General features: G+C 32.0%; 1 protein-coding gene and 1 long non-coding RNA gene across 7 annotated transcripts in view; one reads left to right on the top strand and one right to left on the bottom strand.

The window, feature by feature from the left end:
* The window catches only part of LOC105215749 (uncharacterized), a 28,262-nt gene that overhangs the window by 5,085 nt on the left and 8,424 nt on the right, over nucleotides 1-14,753 (bottom strand). For 2 of the 6 annotated variants that reach the window (XR_008470099.1, XR_008470095.1), the window contains exon 2: nucleotides 1,880-2,186. The exons of 2 other annotated variants lie outside the window; for them this stretch is intronic. This is a non-coding gene — a long non-coding RNA (uncharacterized LOC105215749). Of the gene's footprint in view, nucleotides 1-1,875; nucleotides 2,187-14,753 lie in introns of all 6 variants that reach the window. 2 more of the 6 variants (XR_008470098.1, XR_008470097.1) reach the window with 2 other exon arrangements.
* Nucleotides 1,990-12,513, top strand: Pxt_4 (chorion peroxidase). The gene is made up of 11 exons (XM_011189849.3): nucleotides 1,990-2,132; nucleotides 5,980-6,088; nucleotides 6,336-6,666; nucleotides 6,729-6,891; nucleotides 6,949-7,136; nucleotides 7,194-7,798; nucleotides 7,869-8,016; nucleotides 8,085-8,255; nucleotides 8,471-8,591; nucleotides 11,956-12,115; nucleotides 12,369-12,513. The coding sequence occupies exons 1-11, from the start codon at nucleotides 2,042-2,044 to the stop codon at nucleotides 12,415-12,417; spliced, it is 2,136 nt and encodes a 711-aa protein (XP_011188151.2). The 5' UTR covers nucleotides 1,990-2,041; the 3' UTR covers nucleotides 12,418-12,513.

Below are 14,753 nucleotides of genomic sequence, written 5' to 3'. Positions count from 1 at the left end.
TTTGTAATCCGTGACCATTAAAACCAACGAATAGCGAGTTTCAACCGAATCAGATGAAGTTTTACAGAAGTTTTTATGTCGGAACATATTGGTTTTTTGGGTTTATGTCAAAACTCTGATCTGATGGGGTTAAATGCACTTCGGATTCAAATTCAGTGACCCCAAAAACATAAGGCACACATGTCATGTCATAAATTCATGTTTATTATTTTTGGATACCACAATAAATTTACATAATTCTAATGTAACTGCATATACAGTGGAACTTCCATAACTCGAACTTCTATAATTCGAAGATCTACTTAACTCGAACTTTTGTATTGGCAATAGCGTTTAAAAATCAAATTTCATACAAAGATCCTTTCATGACTTAAACTTCTTCGAAACTCGAAGTTCTCCATAACTCAAACTTTTGAATTGGCAATAGAAGTAAAATTTCATATAAATCGAACTTTTCGACCAGGGCATAATAAAAAGTTTAAAATTTCAAGATTTCATAAATCATGTAACATAGTCATGGGATACAGACGTCAACATTACATAATGTTTGAACGTATTTAAATTAAATGTTATGCGAGGTAAATAATTAAAACTGTGTATAAATCTATATTTTACAGCTTTTTGAATAATTTATGTTTTATTAAAAATTTCTATAACTCGAAATCTCTCTAACTCGAAGTTTTTTTGTGGATTATTGAGATTTGAGTTCGAGGGAATTTCCACTGTATTTAGTATATGTATAAGTTTATAGTGCACGTGCCATTTTGAAAATCTTTATTAAAACTAATGTCTATAATACATGACAATACTAAGCTTGTAGTGGTGGGTCACGTAGGGCTGATATCGACCACACCCAAAAACTTTTATATTTGTTCTAAATTATTATTTGAAAGCTGTTTGAAAAGTACAAAAAAGGTTCCCGATTTTTATACTCTCGCAACATATTGCACAGAGTATAATAGTTTTGTTCACCTAACGGTTGTTCGTAAGCCCTAAAACTAAACGAGTTAGATATGGTGTTGTGTATACCAAACTGACTTGGGTGACGAGTAGATTTGAAATTCAGATTTCCGCCCGTCCGTGCAAGAGTAAAAATTAAGATATCTTGATGAAACCTGGTACATGTGTTTCTTGGCACCATAAGAACTTTGCTTTCGTAGATGCGCGAAATCAAACCACGCCTAACCCCATACAAAGGTTACGTTGAAAACTACTAAAAATGTTTTAATTCTGTAAGGGAAAACAACAGGAATCCAAAAATACAGGAATCATGCTCTCAAACTTGTGTACAAAATTTTAAGTGGGCGTGGCACCGGAACAATCGTCGAAATCGGACTATAACTTTTTAAGGCCCCAGATATAAAACATGAGGACTTCCAGTCTTTTTAATATTTTTTTATTGAAAATATCGACTTTTGCTATTCTAGCTGGCTTTATGCCGAATATGTGGAAACAATTGGGTTACATTAAAATTACATTAAAAAATTGCGAGAGTATAAAATGGTTACACCCGAACTTAGCTCTTCCTTACTTGTTTAAGTAGAAATATAGAAACATCGTCTCGAGTCTTGCGAACAGAAAAAGCCCCTTTCAAAATTTAAATATGTATATATACAAAAAAAACATTGTTAAAATAAAATAATATATAATGGTAATATATAGTAAATGTAGATAAGCCTATGTATGCATATATATGTATATGAATGTAAGATTTACCGATGTAAACAAATGGATTCGACTCATCCATGGGTTAGGGGTTAGTTGTGTCCATACATATATGTATTTATTTGTTTATGTGTTTTCGGATTAATGTAGTATCAATACTCAGAAACGAAACCTTATCATCAATGAACAACATATATAACATGTACATACATACATATATCAATTCAGTTTGCATTCGGATGTGAAAATAAAATATTTCGTTGCCGCAGTTACAGTTTGAGTTTATAAAGGAACGTAAATAGTTTTAAAGTAGCACTGCAACAGAGAAAATTACAATTATATTTTTTCTATTTGATATCATACTTTTGTAAATAACATGTTACCTGTACGAAATAGTTGCGGGCACATCCTGGAATTGGGTCTCGCAATTTTGTTCATTTGTTGCTGGATATTAGTGCCAAATATAAGTAAGTTCCTAGTATTTACTTAGTATATACGTGTACTTTGCAAGCCGCTTTCTTCTTTTCGGTAAACCCGAGGTGAAAAAAAAATGAAAAAATGTTTTGTCATAATGAATTCAAGGAATATTGTTGATATGGGTACATCGTAGGTGTCTACATCAAAACCTAATACTAAAACCCCAATATACCTGATGTATGGATTTTGAAAATTGCGATGGACTTTATGCCGTATAATCGGTTAATGTATGAGAAATCTTACCAAAGTGAAGGAAACGTATAATCTTGGCTGAAATGAAGCTTGGTTGCAAACATAGTTGAAATCGGTCCAGAAATTACCCAAGCCCCTTTATTCTTTATATAATGATTTTCGTTATTTTGAGTGGATTTTATGCCGAATATTTATACATATATGTATGTAGGTCAAATTATGATTAATTGATTAAACTAATATTTATAATTTTAATACTTGTACCAACGGTGCTTTCTTATAAGTTGATAACACAGCCACATAAAATAAACATTTTGTTATGATCTGAGAGTCTTACTATGTGTCCCTTATGTTTTTGGGGTATCTGATTCCGAATCCGAGGTCAATTTAAATCCATCAGATCAGAGTTTTGACATAACCCCAAAAAAAAGAATATGTCGGACATCGTTTTTTTAATTCTTGTCTACCTTAGGGTTCGCTGATTACGAATTTGACGTTACTTTTCAAAAATTCAAAATGGCGAACCAATATGGAGGATATTTTAATAAAAATTCTATAACTTGAAGTTTTTTGTGGATTATGGTGATTCGAGTTAGAGAAGTTCCACTAGGCATAATTTTTTATCTCTCATAAAAAAATTGTTGGGGTATTTATGATCTGATTATAACTCTATACGGCATAATCGACTTTTTTCTGGTTATTGGGTCAAACTATTTTTTTCCGGGAGATTGAGTCATAAGTAAACAAATTGTATTCTCCGAATTTCGAAATTAGCCTCCAAAATCTAAATATTTGAATTCGAGGTTCGAAAAAATAACTTTTTAAAACAATTATTATTATACTCTCGCAACAAAGTTGCTACGAAAGTATTATAGTTTTGTCCACATAACGGTTGGTTGAAAGTCCTAAAACTAAACGAGTTAGATATAGGGTTATATATATCAAAATTATCAGGGTGACGAGAAAAGTTCAAATCCGGATGTCTGTCTGTCCGTCCGTCCTTGCAAGCTGTAACTTGAGTAAAAATTTAGATATCTTAATGAAACTTGGAACACGTGTTCCTTGGCACCATAAGATAGTTAAGTTCGAATGGGCGTAATCGGACCACTGCCACGCCCACAAAATGGCGAAAACCGAAAAAACTTAAAGTGCCATAACTAAGCTATAAATAAAGCTATGGAAGTAAAATTTGGTATGAAGGATCGCACTAGGAGGGGGCATATTTGGATGTAATTTTTTTGGGGAAGTGGGTGTGGCCCCTCCCCCTACTAAGTTTTTTGTACATATCTCGCAAACTACTAAAGGTATATCAAGGAAACTTTCTAGAGTCGTTTCTTTTAGGTACTACCTTATACAGTCCAAAAATGGAGGAAATCGGATTGTAACCACGCCCACCTCCCATACAAAGGTTATGTTGAAAACTACTAAAAGTGGGTTAACTCAATAACGAAATTTCACATAAGAAATGGCAGATGGAAGCTGCACTCAGATTTTTTTACAAAATGGAAAATGGGCGTGGCATCGCCCACTTATGGGTCAAAAACCATATCTCAGGAACTACTCGACCGATTTCAATGAAACTTGGTTTGTAACAGTTTCTTTACATCCCAATGATATGTTGTAAAAATAGGCCAAATCACTTCACAACCACGCCTACTTCCTATATACCAGAATTTTAAGACGATCTGAAACGTTTACTTTACAATATATAAAGTAAGTACTAGTAAAGATATCGATGCAGAACTTTGCACAAATACTACGTTTATAGTGTGGCAGCCCCATTCTAAAAATCACCGTAATCGGACCATAGGTTGTTAAGGCCCCATATATCGAATATGAGGACCTCGGTACTTCTAACCTAATATTAGAGTTTCCAACTTTCAATGGACTTTATACAATATATATGACGAATATGTGGGTCAAATTGTGTATTATATAATATTAATAAAGTTAAATAAATAAATTGCGAGAGTATAAAATGTTCGGTTACACCCGAACTTAGCCCTTCCTTACTTGTTAATTATGGAATATAGCTCCTAATAAAACCAAAATATGTATAACTCACGGAAGCTGTCATGTACATTTTAGAATATACTATGAGTTCTTGTAAATAATAATAATAAACAAGTAAGGAAGGGCTAACTTCGGGTGTAACCGAACATTTTATAATCTCGCAATTTATTTATTTAACTCTATTTATATTATATAATACACAATTATATAACACACATATTCGTCATATATATTTTATAAAGTCCATTGAAAGTTGGAAACCATAATTTTAGGTTAGAAGCACCGAAGTCCTCGTGTTCGATATATGGGGCCTTAAAAACCTATGGTCCGATTTCGGTGATTTTTAGAATGGGGCTGCCACACTATTAACGTAGTATTTGTGTAAAGTTGTGCACCGATATCTTCACTATTAATTACTTTATATATTGTAAAGTAAACGATTCAGATTGTCTTCAAAGTTCTGGTATATAGGAAGTAGGCGTGGTTGTGAAGCGATTTGGTCTATTTTCACAACATATCATTGAGATGTAAGGAAACTATTACAAACCGAGTTTCATTGAAATCGATTGAGTAGTTCTTGAGATATGGTTTTTGACCCATAAGTGGGCGACGCCACGCCCATTTTCCATTTTGTAAAAAAATCTGAGTGCAGCTTCCATCTGCCATTTCTTATGTGAAATTTAGTGTTTCTGACGTTTTTCGTTAGTGAGTTAACCCACTTTTAGTAATTTTCAACCTAACTTTTGTATGGAAGGTGGGCGTGGTTATGATCCGATTTCTTTCATTTTTGGACTGTGTTAGGAAGTGGCTAAAAAAACGACTGCAGAAAGGTTGGTTAATGTAGCTCTATTGGTTTGCGAGATATATATAAAAAACTTAGTAGGGGGCGAGGCCACGCCCACTTACCCAAAAAATTACATCCAAATAAGCCCCTTCATAGTGCGATCCTTCATACCAAATTTTAATTTGGCTTAGTTATGGAACTTTATGTGTTTTCGGTTTTCGCCATTTTGTGGGCGTGGCAGTGGTCTGATTTTGCTCATTTTCGAAAGCAACCTTCCTATGGTGCCAAGAAATAAGTGTGCCAAGTTTCATCAAGATATCTTAATTTTTACTCAAGTTACAGCTTGCACAGACGGACGGACGGACGGACGGACAGACAGACATTCGGATTTGAACTCCACTCTTCACCCTGATCACTTATTTGATAAAAAAGCTAAACAATTCAATATATTAATTCACTCAAACCATTTTTATTAATTATCATAAATCACTACGTTTTATTGCGTTTTTCTCCATGGTTTGTTGCGCAAATATTTGGAATACACCACATTTGCCTTTAAAATTTGATACCGAGCGCAAAAAAAAATATTTGAAAAATCACCAATTTTTGACTAGTTACGTTTGTATGAAGCTAATAAAGCAAATGTAATTATGACTTGTTAATTCATAGGAATATATTTTCAATGGAATATTATTATTTGTTGGAATTATAATGAGAAAATTAATATTGTAATATCTTTTGGATAAATTATTTTTTTATTTATTTGTTTAAAACTAAACACCTAATGTGCCTACGTATGGTCTACAAAACAAATATAATTAAAATTATCTTCTTTTATTCTATAACAGATGCTCACAAAATCGGTGAAAGGTCCTTTCAATACTTGAATAGTATTTCCTCTGCGGATTGGAAGCGTGACGTGGACTTTGCAATTGAAAATGTAGATAGACAGAAAAGGTAAAAGCTAAAACTAAAAGGTTATTTTGCATATATTTGTGAGTAAGCTATCCTTTTGTTGTGAAAACGCAATTTTAGCCATTACTCATATAAGTTTTTGATAAATTATAAGCCAGACTTGGAGGCATGAAATCGTATCTCTGTAAGCTCATCAGTGCTTATTGAATATTGTTTGATAGCCGAGCTGCAGATTTCACATTTTATAGAGTTCTAAAATTTGCATTATGCTAATTTGTGTTCCATATAGGCTGGAAGAAAATCTGGTGAATTCAGGGGTAACAATCAAAAACGGTGGCATTTCACATCATTATCTCTTGGATGCTTTACCAAACGAAGAAGCGAAAATGGACAATGACGTTGCTAGAAAGCTTTTGGCAGTTAATCATTATATCCTCAATAGTAAATGTTTACCCCATGGAATAAATTCCGAGGACTGTGAATATTTCTTATCAAATAAGGCACTTCCAAGCGACAGTGAATTATTACAGCAATGTTTAGGAACCATAGAAAGTCGCCGTAATGGTCACAATGCATTTCGAAGATTACTGAACCGCCATTATCAGGACGGGATCTATCAGGTATGTGTTCGACGCATTTTTAAGTACGTAAATGTGGCATTAATTAAAAAACCATTATTTAGATGTTGCCTCTTGTTTCACCTCTATCGGTTAGTAAAGCTTTGAACAACTTAAGTATGCAACATGACAAAAGGGAACTTCAGGACAAGCAAAGAAACCTGGCTGTGATACAATGGACACAATTTATTGAACATGATCTCAGTAAACCTGTGGTTACAACAATGAGTAAAGACTGGGAAATTGTCTTGCATGTCATTTAATTATAAATACTAATTATTTTAGGAGACGGTAGTCATATTGAGTGCTGCGATTGTGACAGCTTTGAGCTTTCACCAAGACATCGACATCCTTCTTGTGCTCCTTTGAAAATAAAAAGCGACGGATCGCCATATGGTAGAGTTAACTGTTTGAACTATGTCCGTAGTGCTGTTGCCGTTGGCACAAAATGCACATTCGGTGCAGTTGAACAAGTAATTTTTTTTTATCTAGTGTGATTGTTAAATAATAAAATGAACTAATATTGACAGTTAAATCAAGCAACGGCCCTTTTGGACTTATCACAACTCTACGGTTTCACTGATGATGCACAACGGCGCATGCGAACGTGGAATAGTGGTCGAATTAAATCCACTGCATATTCAAAGCATTCAGAAATATACAATGATGCACTAGCTGTGATAACTGGCGATTGGAGTAATTATTGTGCTTTCAAAGATCCCTCCAAGCAAACTAGTCAATGTTTCATGGCTGGAGATTCACGCGTAAACAATAGTCCGCTCACGATATCAATTTATACATTATTTATGAGAAATCATAACCAGCTAGCCAAAAAACTGGCTATTAAATATCCTTCATGGCAGGACGAAGCTCTTTACCGAGCGGCAAAAGCAATAAATATAAAAATCTATAGGAATATTGTATTTGATGAGTGGCTGCCCATGGTATTGGGCGAAGATGTTGCTGATGAAATTAAGGAAATCAAGGAATCTGTAGATGACGTTAGAATATCGAATGAATTTGGAATCGCTGCTATGCGGTTTTATATGTCTATGATGCCGAATTTCCTACAGAATTTTACTGAGGAGAAGCGTGTGGAGTACATTACATCAGGTTTGCCTACTCAGGAAAGTAGGTATGTACGGCGATTATTTTACACACATACGTATGTATATGTAAATTTGTATCTACGATATTTTTTACAGCAATGTTATTCGGAACGAAAATGTTGTTTCATTTGTTGATCAAACCTATAAGCCTGATTTGGGATATACTCATGAAAAAATTGATACAATACTAGATTCGATTTTGAATCAACATGCCATGAAATTAGATACTATATATGAGGACAGTGTAAGTGCATACCATATTTTATAATTCAAAGGCATTACAATTAATTACTTCTTTTTTAATATATATAGCTTATTTTAAATAACTTTGGAGTGAATAGACCCACTCATGGGGATCTTCTGGCTTATGATATTCAACGAGGTCGAGATCACGGTTTGAGAAGCTATATTGATTATCTCAAGCTTGCCACTGGTCAAAGTATTGGACGCTGGAAAGATCTGGAGCGATTTATAGCAATTGACGTGCGTAGAAAAACTAATCCAAATCACATATGATCGCTCAGACAACAAAAACATTTATGTATCTGTTTGCACACATTTCTGCTTTTGCATTGTTAATATTTTTATGTTAAAAAGTATTCGTTGTATTCGGGAAAACTGTAACTGAAATTTTTGTTTTTGTTATATTTAGCGGCAACGACGATTTATTACATACATAATATTCACATTTTTTGCAGGACTTAAATATTTTGAAAGCTATCTACAGTAGTGTGGAAAATATCGATCTTTTCGTTGGTGGTATGGCAGAAATAAATACATTTGGAGCTATCATTGGACCAACATTTAAATATATTTTAGGTAAGCATTTTATATTTATATTACAAACACTCTATGATCTCCTATTAACCACATAAGAAGCTGTCATATAATCTAATATTTAATATTTGATGAAACATAAAATAACAACATGCGGGGTTAGGGGTGACCTGTTCTTATACTTTAACAAGAATATCGATATATTCTAAGTAGTCTGCAAAACATAGTACAACAAACATAATAGACTGTGTGGTGAAAATGGATCGCTCTTTACTGAGATACCTTTCTCACTGAACACGACCACTTCTGAAACTAAATAGATAAGTTCGAGAGAAATTAGGACCTTTGTCTCCTTTCGAGAATAAATTAATCTCATTAAAAAAACAGCAATTAATAGTATAGCTGCATTCGATTGGTCAGTCCTCTGCTCGCTTGTCAAAAATTTTACATGTGAAACCAACAACAATTTGAATTCGTAAATAAAATAAGTTTCACAGCCAAACCATTTCCATGTTTTTAATAATAATATCAATTGTACGGAATATTTTTAACAATAGTTTTCAAATACTAATTTCACTATGTGTACACTCCTCGTCAATAGGTTAGACACATCCGTACTTAAATTAGTATTCAGCTTAGAACTTTTATTTTGGATTCAATTAAATAATGGTTGGTATGCAAAAGCCATGGTTATTCAATAATATTTCAGGGATAATATTCAAAAGATTTAAAAAAAAATTAACGAAATTTGTGTTTTTCAAACATTTTCTTAGAACAGTTTAAAATAAGTCCGTATTTTTTTGGCCACCAGAATAGACGCACTTAAAATAATTAATTTTTCAAAGAAAAATATCTTATTTTCAACTTTTATTTTTAGTGAGTGTCAATATTAGACTTATTAGGATAAAAGTAAAAATATTTTCAGTAAAGTGTACGGCTTCCTTTGTTTACAATAAATTAATATATCTGTTTCGTCCTTGAATGATATAGAGAGTCTATGTAATTTAGCGAATTCTCACTTCAAGCAAGTGTTACTGCTACAATTAATGGTTATTTATCTTCGTATTGCTTTCCCTCTTCATAAACTTTCCATGAAGGCAAACTCCAAACGTTTTCAATTACGTTAAGATCGGGAAAATATGGTGACCAAGTCATGATATTAACGTTTTGACTCGAAATAAATTACTTAACTAATCGAGCGATAACAATCGGGGCATTATTGTAATGTCCATGGGATAGATTTGGAGAGATCTTTTAACAAGAGAAAAATTAGCTTTAATGTTCTTTTGAAGCGCTCAACGTTCATTTTCTGATCAATAAAAATAAAATGAATTGTTCTATAAAACGTGATGTCATCCCGCATGATGGCATCTTAACACACTTCTTCTTTGCATAAATCATGAAAATAGTATTGAGGGCCATCGGGGCCCTCTAAATTTAAACGTTCCTCATCAGTAAAACTACTTATCACCGATCCTTACGTCAGATATCAGAATGAACACTCCAAAATAACTACTCTTCCTCAAATTGAAGCCGTTTTTCTTTGCGTACGGCATTCAGAAGTGGATTTTTCATCATATTTAGACGCTAAAGATGTTTTTCATTTCTGATTGCACGCGGAACGGTTGAAAAGTTTGTGTTTACTGTCTGATCGTGTTGTTTTCGCTGTATAACGTTTTTTATATTCATCTGGATATTTTAAAAATCTTTCAACAGTTCTGGAACGGCACTTTATTTGTTTAGCAATATTTCGATTCAATAGTCCTTTTGAGTGACAGAAGTCTATTTTTAGGCGTTTCAATAGGCTTAAAACATTACCTATTTCTATTTTTTTTTTCAAATATTGCTAAAAAACAATTGATTTCTTAATATTACGTCTTTTATTCATGAAAATAATTGCTCCTTTTTGTACAAGACAAAAAAAATTTAAGTGCGTCTAATTCAATGACTAACTAAAAGCGCATGTGGATTCATCGAAGTTCCTAAAGTTTTCGAATGCGCAGTTATGCTTGCACAAGCCAAGCAATTATGGGCAGATTTTTATCGAACACAGTTTGAATTCATATGGAAAAGGTTGTGCTCATCTAAAATATTATTGGTAGTAATTATAACGGATTCTTTAAGGAAAAAATGGGTGCGTCTAACCTATGACCAGCAGTGTATATAATTAACTAGAATATAATAACGTATACCTTATTCACAGCAACGCATGACCGGGTCTACTATGTAGTATAGTTATATAAGTAAGTTATTTTCGTACAAAGAAACATACTTATAGATTTTATTTTAAATAATAACGAAAAATTAATAAAGAATTGTGTAGTCTTGTAATCTGTTACACTGCTATAACAATTTGAAAGTACAAAATAATTATTTCAGGTAAATTGCCACACGAATTCAAAGGTGGTATAGTATTTAATGTGTAATAATGTGTGCGCGATGACAATATGTATTTTTTTCTTATGTAACTATTTCAGTTGTAAGGCATTCAACCAAGCATGAAAAATTCGTTAGCCGAGTAGAGGTTGGCAATATATCTATTCTATGTACATATGTACACATGCGGTGACAATTAAATCAATTAAAAATTACTTATCAAAAGTAATGCATTTACTTAATTATAAATCTTACAAATATTTGCTCTAAAAATATATTAATATAATTTTTTGATTATTTGTATATACATACATATGTATGTATCTTATAAATTATCAAATAAAGAGAGAAACAGATTTGTACCTACATTGACCGGACGTAATGCGAGTTCTAAAATCTGTAGGATTATATGTTTTAAACAGAAAAGCTTACACAGTTGTAAAACTTTATTTATATCTTCAATTGTTAGTAAAGCTATTGAAGAATGTATTCTCAAAATTTTTAGTTACATTTCGACTCGTTATATTGTTAATAGCCATTGAAGAAAGTAGTTCTCCCTCAGACCTCTAACGCGCCAAAAATATAAAAAAAATTGGAATATTATTTGAAAAAAAAGCTGAAAATTAAAAAAAATGAATTTTCACAAAAAAAGTTAATGAAAATCAAAAAAATTTAATTTTTAGTTAGTTAAAAAATTCGGATAAAGATTGGTAATGTGCACTCGCTAAGATCTTCAGTATCATTCAAAGAATTTCTTAAACAAATTGCCGATTTATGGTATCCTTAATTTATGTATAAAATATTCTCACAGTTTCAAAAAGTTATACCACTATCTATTCTATAAAAAACTTATTGGTAACCTTTCAGAAAACGCGAATCTAAAATATTTACAAATAATTCGAAACCATATTACTACACGACTTTTATCTACTTTTCGCAAGTGCATATATTATTATGCAATAATATTGAATGAATTAAGATTTAGCATTTATTTATATTTTTTAATCATCTAACGTTTACAAAATTTTAGCGGAACAATTCAAACGGATATATCATCAGCAACCCATTGATTTGGACACATCAGTTCAAGATTTACTACAATTTAAAAATGCAAACGCTGTGGAATTGCTTTGTGCCAATTCTATGTTGAAAAATGTACCAAGGAATATATTTCACTTAGCTTCGCACAAGTAAGTTTATCGAAATGTCTTTATACGTATGAATAGTACGTTCATACACTGATGGCCATATAATTACAAACGATTTTTTGTTATATTCTTAGTTTGCATTTTTTTAATGAAATTATAATCCATCTACCGTGTTCAACCACATTTAGGTCAAAATCTCAAATTTTGTACCATATGCATAATATTTATATAACAAATTTTGTTAACAAATTACTTTGAGTATTCATTGCTAAAATTTAAATTTATTTTCTTTCAGAAATCCTTTGTTGCCATGTTCTGAACATGTGGGATTATTGCGTCCATAAAATATTATTCAATTTGATAGAATCTCGGACAATTGTAAAAACAATTCAATAAATATGTAAAAAATATACAGTAATGTTATAAACGCTATAACTCTAGATCGACTTTTATTTTAATGTAGACATTTGTGAATAGTCTATATAGGCAGTGCAATGTGTGCATGGCTATTATTATACAGTTGCCGAATCGTGGGTGACTTTTTTAATGCTTTTTCACACTTTCCCATCATTTGTTAATTTAAAGCTAAAGGTATTAACTGCAGAATTGCTTTGAATGATGTAATTGTCTTTATTAATAAACCAAATCAAGAGAAAGGCTACAAGGATAAGCTTACAGCTACTACATAGAACATTGTTACTAGGGCATTGTATTGTTTTTGGATGAAAGCTAATTGAATATATTCCGCTCAGATGTAAAAATGAGAGTATGGTGAAAAACGAATAGGGCATTAGATCCGAAAGCTCTCACTCATTCTGTAAAACATCGTGGTGGAGGCGTAGTGTGGGGGAATTGGTTTTTATTAAGTTTATATCAATATTTTGAAGGAAAACCATAAAAAACGTTCCAACACGACAATTACCCCAAAACAGAGCTCCCCGCATCCCCCATAGTCGCCAGACTTCAATCCATCATCTGTGGGATGAACTCGACCGGAGGATACGAAAGAGACGCTAAACCCGAATTAAAGGCAACATGTTGGCGACAACTAAAAAATTGGTACATTCTATGCCAAACTGCTCTATTTTTCTTAATTTTTATTTAAATCAAACCGAAAATGAGCCAATACTTTTTTTCGCGTGTTATAGGTTTTTTTTTTTTAACTTTACGAATTAATGTGCCTTGATCATTCATTGAATTAATTTACCATCATGATGATGTGCTTTTTTGCACATTGGCCGTTTTAGTTGCAGAATACTTTAGGTAGCCCGCGTGAAGTGCCAATGTCTTTGATGCATTTGGCCATTTTAGTAATAGTAGAATAGAGATAACATGCGTGAAATGCATAACATGGACATTTGCGTAACTTGGACAAAAAGTGCTGAACTGCAGGTGTCTTTACAGTATAATTTTCCTACCGGACTTCATATTTTTCCTTCGTCTATACAACTCTGTTATATATACATATTTGTATCTCGATATATTCATTGTAATTGAAGTAGTATTTGTATTTGTACATATTTGTATATTCCGATATATTCATTTTAATTGAAGTAGTAGAACGGATATAAATATTTGCCATATCAGAGGAATGAGAGGTTAAAAGCTGACATACATATGTATTTTGTATTTTGTTAAGTAAAATGCTGCCTCTTTATATTTCAACATTATACAAATGCTGCATTACCTCTTTGAATGTTTTCCATTTTTTACATGATAAAATAACAAAAAAAATTCTTCCAATTATGCTGGTCAAATCTCATCCACAATTTGAAAATCCGAGTACATGGCAGAATAAATGTTGATTTTTTTTGAGAAAAGAAAACGCTATTAGTTAAGTAAACGCACGATAGCATATTTGTTATAATCCAAACGACATGCACATTATTATCTATTTTATTCATTTTGAAAAACAAATTTGTACCTACATTGACCGGACGTAATGCGAGTTCTAAAAGTTATTTGAATACCGTTCCATTACAACGATTACAAAATGTGTATAGGTTTTAAATCATGAAGGTTAGTTTAGATTTCTTCATATACCGTTATACTATTTTTTATAATATACACATTTTATAAATCTTTGTGAATGTACATATGCATGTGTGTAAAATCGCCGCAACATTTAATTGATATTATAATATTTAAGAAACGCTATTGCAACATGTGTAAATACATCCAAACGAGGTTTTTAAATATGGGAAACAAGTTTGTTATGTAAACATAAAGCACCGAATATTATTTTTCTTCTACAGGTTTATTGATAAGATAAATAAAGGAGACTGTATTGGAATTTGATCGGTTGCTAATATATGTATATGTATGTATGGTTGTTGTGCATACTTGGTCGAGGTAGTGCGAGGCTGCAGTCAGAAAATGGTAAAAGTGAATGGAAATTTTATGAAATTTTATAAATTTATAAATTTTATTAATAGAAAATATAATAACTTTCATAATTTGATATTTAGTACATTCCATATTATTAATATCAAATTCAATTGCATTGAGTAAATATATCGCTCATTTACTTGAATAGGAGAGCGATTTAAAGTTTTCAATTGTCTCTTATTTAACAAATATAGAAAAATACCATCAGTTTATTGACAAATCTAGTGGCCTGTAATATATTAGATATAATGTTGAGCATAAATGAACCAAATAGAGTGTACTAATGCTTTTT

The sequence above is a fragment of the Zeugodacus cucurbitae genome, chromosome 2 (genome assembly GCF_028554725.1).
Source record: "Zeugodacus cucurbitae isolate PBARC_wt_2022May chromosome 2, idZeuCucr1.2, whole genome shotgun sequence".
In the NCBI taxonomy this organism is placed as follows: domain Eukaryota; kingdom Metazoa; phylum Arthropoda; class Insecta; order Diptera; family Tephritidae; genus Zeugodacus; species Zeugodacus cucurbitae.
Note: the sequence above shows the minus strand (reverse complement) of the source record. Positions and strands in the feature narration are given on the sequence as shown.

What these genes read in the sequence shown, in the direction of transcription:
- Pxt_4 (XM_011189849.3), top strand. Translation starts at nt 2,042, where the DNA reads ATGTTACCTGTACGAAATAGTTGCGGGCACATCCTGGAATTGGGTCTC. An exon ending in AATGTAGATAGACAGAAAAG is followed by an intron (nt 6,089 to 6,335) that starts GTAAAAGCTAAA and finishes TGTTCCATATAG; the next exon opens with GCTGGAAGAAAATCTGGTGA. An exon ending in TTTCACTTAGCTTCGCACAA is followed by an intron (nt 12,116 to 12,368) that starts GTAAGTTTATCG and finishes ATTTTCTTTCAG; the next exon opens with AAATCCTTTGTTGCCATGTT.